The sequence below is a fragment of the Plasmodium vivax genome, genomic scaffold (genome assembly GCF_000002415.2).
Source record: "Plasmodium vivax scf_6658 genomic scaffold, whole genome shotgun sequence".
Taxonomy (NCBI): Eukaryota; Apicomplexa; class Aconoidasida; order Haemosporida; family Plasmodiidae; genus Plasmodium; species Plasmodium vivax.
The window spans coordinates 1-8,119 of NW_001850221.1; the positions used below are offsets into that span (position 1 = coordinate 1).

At 23.7% G+C, this 8,119-nt stretch overlaps 2 protein-coding genes across 2 annotated transcripts; one reads left to right on the forward strand and one right to left on the reverse strand.

Annotated features, from left to right (window-relative positions):
* Window positions 1-1,948: 1,948 nt before the first annotated feature.
* PVX_020170 (hypothetical protein) lies at window positions 1,949-3,076 on the reverse strand (the record flags this gene model as incomplete). Its single annotated transcript, XM_001612498.1, has 2 exons — window positions 1,949-2,128; window positions 2,255-3,076. Coding segments are annotated over 2 exons (1,002 nt in total), but the record flags the coding sequence as incomplete, so codon positions are not given.
* Window positions 3,077-5,934: 2,858 nt separating this feature from the next.
* On the forward strand, window positions 5,935-7,294 carry PVX_020175 (Pv-fam-c protein; the record flags this gene model as incomplete). Its single annotated transcript, XM_001612499.1, has 4 exons — window positions 5,935-5,979; window positions 6,107-6,851; window positions 6,889-6,998; window positions 7,118-7,294. 4 exons carry the CDS (start codon window positions 5,935-5,937, stop codon window positions 7,292-7,294), a joined length of 1,077 nt encoding a protein of 358 aa, XP_001612549.1.
* Between the last annotated feature and the right edge of the window lie 825 nt (window positions 7,295-8,119).

The window sequence follows — 8,119 nt, forward strand, 5'->3', positions numbered from 1 at the left end:
AATTAAAAAAATTCATATAATTATATTTATACAAAACTAACTTCATATACAGAAATATTTTTCATTTAATTTGGCCTTTATTTAGCAACATACTATTGTTTCATTTATTTCGCGGTCAATTATATTAACTCATAATAGTTTTTGCGATACAAAAATTATGTTAACACATTTAAAATAAATTATTTATATACGATTTATTTAAAAGACTATGCAAAAAAATAATACAGTTCATAAAAAAATTCTGCAAATACTTTATGTATTAAAATTTTAACAAGCCTGAAATTTTTATTTTATTATAATATTTTTTAAGCTTTTCTGTTGTACATATTCCTTCATTTTATATATACATGTTCATTTGCAATAAAATAAATAATTTTAATATTCCTCTTTTTTTAAATTTAATTTTTTTYCTTTAATGAATAAGWATAGCSWAAATCTTTTATCMTTATGTATTTGCATATWATAATAAAAGTKCTTAGGTTCAATTTTCCTTTTTTTTATATGTTTACAYCATTTATAATTTTTTATTAACATTTGTATTRATGTTACACAAGTGAAAAAYATATACTGCTGAATTTTTTTAACTTATAGTTTGGAGCATTTATTTTGCCCCTATATTTTTTAAAGGAAAAATACCGTGTTATAAAAAAAAAAGGATTAAGCAATTACAGTTTTATGCGAATAATACGCCTAATTATTTAAAAAWATAACTTAAAAATTATAATTATCCTTATAAAAATATATATAATGGGAAATGTTATCAAGACTTTTAACATAAATGAATATATAATATAAATTAGATCCCTTAATAAATGGGATTAATAAATTTTTACAATGCGCGCACACGAAAATAGTACGTATAGGGGGAAGTACTGTTATGTGCATGATTTATTTCCTATTTATAATTACAATATATTGGATTCCCAAATTTTTTTATTTATGATACCTATGCTTAAGAGTTTTACACTTTATTAATATGAGGTATTCGATATATTACTTAAACTTATTCCTAGCTATATTAATTATATACATATATTTTATATCTAAAATTAGTGAACATAACAAATATATCATTAGCTATAATATAAACTAATTTCTTATTTATTCAAATTAAATCATAAGATGAGTATCTAGAATGTTTTAGCATGCGTAAAATATGTTTAATGTAAAAGCACATGCTTTCATATAATAAAAAGACAAATATATCATATGTAGTAAACAACCAATATTTAAATTAACAAATTAGCGAAATATCTACACGAAAAAAAACTTTTTTTTTTATAACAAATATTTAATTTTAATTATGATATATTATTAGATTAAAAATGACAAAATAAAATGAAAACAAAAAAAAATATTAATTCATAATTTACATATATGTTGTGTAAAATAATATATGTAAACTATATTCTTGAATTTTATAGTGTCATATCTTCGCTATAAATATACATTCAGGTGATCTTACGTAATTACTGCAAATATCATGTTATCTTTCAACAGGATACACTAAAAAGTTTTATTGTAACATCCCTTTTTAATCGTTTATAACATCTTTTTTAAATTTTATATTTTTTCAAAATCTTTCCCTATTATATACTATATTTTATATATGAAAATAACTTATTTTTATTTAATGTAATTTTACTTATTCTTAAGCTGTTTAACTTTATATATATTCAAATAATATCCTACTTCAGACGATGCATGTAATTTATATTGTCGAATTATATTTAATATTTTAATTTTCCCCATAATCCATTACTTCTTTAATATTATCAAAAGCAATACATATAGATTATTTTTTTAATTATATAAGAACTAGCACAATTACTGTGTATTTTATTGTTATTTTTTCTTCATTATTTCTGATAATAACGACTAAAAAAGTAGTTCATTTTCATTTCCTATTAAAACAACTATTATAAAAGTTTTCTCTTAATGCACCTAACTAGTAATCATAGTCTCCCTCAGGTTGATAATTCAAATAATACCTATCCGATTGAGAATCTAAAGACTCATTTTCTGAATCATACTTTACTAACTCTTTTTCATACTCTTCGTAATAATTATGTTCAAATATCTTTTGCTTTCGTTTTCTTTTGGGAAATCTCGATTTTAATCCAGATGTCTAACACATAAATGAAAAATAAAAAGGGTAAAAATATGTTTACTTTATAATTATACATGCAAAAGAAAATTAAAATATATATCAAAACGTAAGATTCATGCTTCTCAAAATCGACTGCGCATTTACCATGTTGTAATAGAAAAGAAAGTATATCGTTCCAAGTATTGCTACCCCCATGATGATGTTACGATAAAAGTTTGAGTCAACCTTATCAGATACACCTTCCAAAGGGCCAGGAGGATCAACAATGGGTACAGGTACTGTACTGTCTCTAATCTGTAAAGTAGCAGACACTGCTGCAAGAGCATTCTGTACAGAACTACCTCCTACTGGGGAACTCAAAGTTACTCTAGGTTGCATATTAGCTACTTGATTAGATAATCCTCCTCCAGCTACTGCACTATTACGTACTGTTGCTTCAGCTGCTGGACGTGGTGAACTTCCTACAGTTACATGACTGGTTGAACTTGTTAAACCTTTTGACCTATCAACAGTTACTATAGCTTCTGTTCCCCCTTTTGCTCCTTTATCCTTTGGTAAAACATCAGGTGATGGATTTTTAGCACTTCCGGTAATTTTTGCTTCTGGACCTGCGGCCCTTGTGGTTTCTTTAGTCACCGCAGCACTTCCAGTACCTGATGTTCTAGAGGGTGATCCCCCTGATAGGAAACCGAAAAATGTGAATCCACTACTTGCAGGTTTGTTAGGCTTACATCCTTCCACACTGGATAAGAGATTCTTGGGGTCAAATGTCTGTGTGCAATTAAAGTAATCAGGTACAGAAGAAGAAAAAGGCCAAAAACTAGGCTTACAATGATCACTCTTTAATTTATCGTACAACGATTTAAAATTAGTAAGATAAGTAAAATATTTGCTGCATTCATCCTTTTTTTCTGGTTTAATGTTAACTTTAATATCATTATATTTTTTAAAATAAATATAAGAKATYTTCCTTTTTATTAATTCGTCTAAACTAGCTTTATTGTCATATTTTAAAGTGCACTTATTTTCTTTAATTTTTGGTCATTAACCTTATTCACTGCAGTAATAACATCTTTAACAATGCCTATTTTATCCACATTGTTTGTGTATTGGTATTTATATAATCTCKCTATTTCATCATATAACCAATAAGGCACATAACTACAACGTTTAGCACTTTCTTGTTTATCCTTCAATCCAGCTATTTTTTTTAAAAAGTGTATAAGATTATTGCAAAGTTCTTTGGACTGTTCATCTACTTTACCATKAATTTTTAACTCATTACAACTACTTTCMAGTTCAAGTTTCTTTGTCCTTTAMAAAAAATTCTTCGTACATTTTACTAAGCTTCACAGGACTTGAAGCATCCTCCTGTAAATGATMAWARAAAAGGTTTTATATAAGTAAAAAATTATGGCTTYTAGTCACAGAATTTTCATTTATGTTACAAACRAAACAGTTTATACAAATAGTASAATATGRAAAAAGCTTTAAAGTTGTATGATTACCAGAGTTTTCCTACTTATCTGCGCCATTTTTTATTAACATATTGAAATGRGTGAAATTATAAATGTTTTCAAATTAWAGGTAYTAATATRTAAAAGGTACRAATAMTTAATCTTCCWTYGGTCTATTTGCTTAGTACTTCATATTGTACATAGACCYWAAATAWGTATTTATTGTAGGTACTMTTATTTAATAATATTTTYTCATTATATATATTTTYKTCYATWTACATAAAACMAYGTKCCATTTTTAATTATCATAGGASAAAAATGAAATTATRACYAYGYWAATCTMAAAYTATATATAAKCAGCATAGTAGTTTTTAAATAGTTMATTACTGTATRTAWAATATAACTATGCTWATAATAAATAAATTCCATTTCTAAATCTGTAATGAKATATTAATTTAAAAATRTATTTKTTTTATTTATTCTGATTTATAGAAATTTAAAAAATTTRCTAATAGAAAACTATTTATTTATATATAATAATGAGGTTRTRATATAGAAAATTATTTAGCTTTYCAATTAGTGAGACTTATTTTTTTTGAGCAGCTCCAAAGGCACATAGTCGGAGCAAATTATCCATTTTTATATATAATATCCTAAAAATTAAAATTATGAAAAAGAAGTAATATAGCAAACCCAAAATGCCAAAAGAAAAAAAGGTTTTTAATAATATCGAAAATACATCTCAAATTTATTGTGGATATAATTGCATTATTCCGTCGCTTTCCAAAATGATATAATTACAAAATGTGATAATCCATTCATATATATCTTCATTTTAATGCGCACACAAAATTGAAATTTTCATTTTTTTTAATTCCACCTTGTCCATAAATAATATGAAATTGTTTAGTATCAGTAATAATAAAAAAAAAATAAAAAAGTCCTGTTATGTAATTTAGGGCAAGATTAATTCATAATATGGGCAAAGTTGATTACAAGAAAATGGTAAAAAAATTCTCCTTTTTTATAATAATAAAAATATTGTTCTTAATTTTCAGAGCATATAAATATAGTCTGTAAAGTATTATGTTATATTACGGATTCTCCTTTAACCAAACTTATATTATTAATGAGGAAAATTGTCATGACCCATAATGATATTTCCATTTAATATGATGATATTCTTTTAGATGATTCACTCATTTTATGTTCATATAATCACAAAAACGATAAATTAATGTTATTTAAAAAAATTAGAAAGTAATTCCTACATTTCTTTTTAAGAAGTTTTAAATTGGCATATCAAATCATTGCATTTAATATAAATATAATATAATAATACTGCACCGTTATAAATATATCTTAAGGAAAGTACAAATTAATGTTCATTTGAAAGGGTTTATTGAAATATTTCATTCTTAACATTAAGTAATTTACACAATAGAATATTATTTTACTCAATTCTCAATAGTGTACGTGAAAATAATTCGAAATTTTTTTTTTTTTTTGCGTGATTAACAATATTTATCTGATTTATTAATTTACAATTCTGTAACTAACTCTCATATTTTCAATAATTCATCCTTTTTTTTTTCTTTCATATAATTATGCAATGATGCATTCAAGTGGGTATTTATATGTTAAATATTATAATAACTAAACGTTAACAGTGAATACGAAATAAATTCATATATTAATTCAGCATATATTCATAGGATGATATCAATATAAAAGAACTTTTTATTATATATTAAGTAACTAATATTACATTATCAAAATATTTTGCTAATAATTAAGTGTTATATACATGTTGACAATTACGATGCTGTGTTTGTCCTTTATTTCTAATGTAATTATTAATGCAATTTTCTTCACTGATATTCGCTAATAAAAATAACAGACAAGTTAAAGATACTATATATAAACTTATGAAATTTTTTTTTTATATCTACTAATTGGGAAATAGTTTTCTATATCCATATTTGTATATAACCATTTTTATGTGTGATTTTTTTCCAAATTTAAAATAAATAAAAATATACACAAAACTATAYATTATATTTATATGTATTATTTAAAATTTACATATACATTAAAAGGAAATAGTTTTTTCGTTGTACATAAAGTTATAATTTGATTTCTTTTAATTCATAATGCAAAATATTACCTAATATATGTACATATTAATAAGACTTGAACATAAATCGAAATTCAAATTATCAMTCTATAACCTACAAATTGGAAAAATAMATATTTGGGGATTAAACATTATATTTAAATGATAATATTGTAATTGATGTACGRTCATATATTTTKTTTAGCACAWGTATTTTACATWAATATRTWTAGTTTAAAAAATTTTGCATCATGGATCTTGGATATCTTGAAATCAGTCATATACCTTTTAAAGTGGTAATGATTGGCCTTATTTTACATTGAAATAATCATATACTAAATAGGTATTTTATTATTATAGTTCTTTTATACACAATAATCAATTGTAACATATGTAAATGTACATTCCATTTTATATTGTTAGTTTTTTAACAGGGATGCTTTTAATAGTAATAAAAGGCTTCCATCAGAACAATGTAATATCGACATAATAACACGCATACATTTTGGAAAACTTTTAAAATCAATTACAGATAAAAAAGGGAATGATATAAATTCATGGTTAGAATACTATGGAAATGAATTGAAAATACTCTTAAATTTCATGCAAAAAAAAAAAATTGCAAAAACAAAACGTGATAAATATTGTAAAAATTTAAATTACATTTTAGATTTTGTTGTACAAGCAATGGAAAACTTTAAGGATTTTGATTATGTAAAGTGGACACATAAATTTGAGGAAACAAACAAAGCTGTATTTCCAAAATATACATCATTAAATTGTCAAAGAGACATTCATAATTATAAGGATAAAAATCTATATATTAAGAAATTAATGTATGATTTATTTGATGATATTGAATATATGTTATCGAATGAGAAAATCCGAACTGGTAAACAATGCTTTGAAATGTTGGGTCGCATTAATTATCGATCGGGAATACTTATAGGCATATACAATAAAGTTCGTAATCCAAACATTTTTACTTTGGATAATAATTTCACACTTCACACAATTAGCAAAAAACATCAACATCTAAAATGTAACAAAACACCTAAACTTCCGAAAACTGTCAATGTTGATGAACCAAAATCTGTTACTGCACTTCAGAGAACCGGAACAGATTTATTAGAATCAAGAGGAAGCGAAAATGGAAAAGAGCTATCAGGTGTAGAAAAACCTGAATCATTATCATTTCAATTTAGATATAAATGAGGACATCCATACACAAACCGATTCACAACYTAAGCTAGATACCACCTATGCTGCTGCTTCGCTTGCAGGAATTTCCCTATTTGGTACTATATTATATAAGGTAAAATATTATTACATAAACGAAATATTATGCACACTATTTATATGTTATGTTAATATAATATTAATATAATAATTTCATTACATTATTAAATTATAATATCCTTTTTATGACATTAGTATGGACCCTTTAGAAATCGGTTCAATTCACGAAGAGGAGCAATAAATGGAAGTAATATATTTCCTATAGATAACCACGTATATGATGCGAACACAATGACTAATTTTGAATATTTACAAACTGGTATACCAAATGGTGAATATCAAGTTGGATACGGCTCTGTAACAGATTACTAAAACGAATACGACAAGGGGTGAAGAGTTAATAAAAATTATCAATATTATGAAAATTAATGAAGTTTTGTGCAAATAGAAAAAAAAAAGGAATAATTATTATCAGAAATAGGAAGTATGAATGATAGAATATCAATTAATGCTATATAAGAAAATCATTTAAACTAAATCTTTGTAAAATCAAATAACATGATAAGTTCAAGAAATTATTTAAATTAAAATGCAATAAAAATATTGTTGTTTGCATGAAGGTAAATACATATATCATAATATGTAATGATAAAACTGGTATAGTTAAATGGGTTCTATAAAGAATATATTAATCTTTTCCCTTTAATATATTTTTTAAGCCTTTCTCTACATGTATCGATTAAGATTTACATTAATTTACATGGTAATATATAAATTTTTTTTCTTTAAATGCATATTTTATAATACCGTATAAACATTATTTTCTTTACCATTTAGTATCATAAAGTGAAAAAAAGTTATAAATATATATATATATATATTATTTTAGCTTAAATTTGCAAATTGCTGTTTAAGTAAAAAAAAACAAAAATAAAAAAAATATTTGTCATCATAATAAGGATATGAAGTATTTGGTAATATATGCAAGAGGATTATATACAATTATTTATCAACGTAAGACATAAATTCTATATAAACTAACAATAATTGAGCATCCTTAAGTTAATTATTATCTTTCAATGATCAAATGAAAATGCATTTAAAATAGAAAATGTATGTTTTTATTCTGTAGTATGATTAAAAACAAACAAATGAAATATGTTATTTTAAAGTTCATATTACTCTTATGAAATTTTT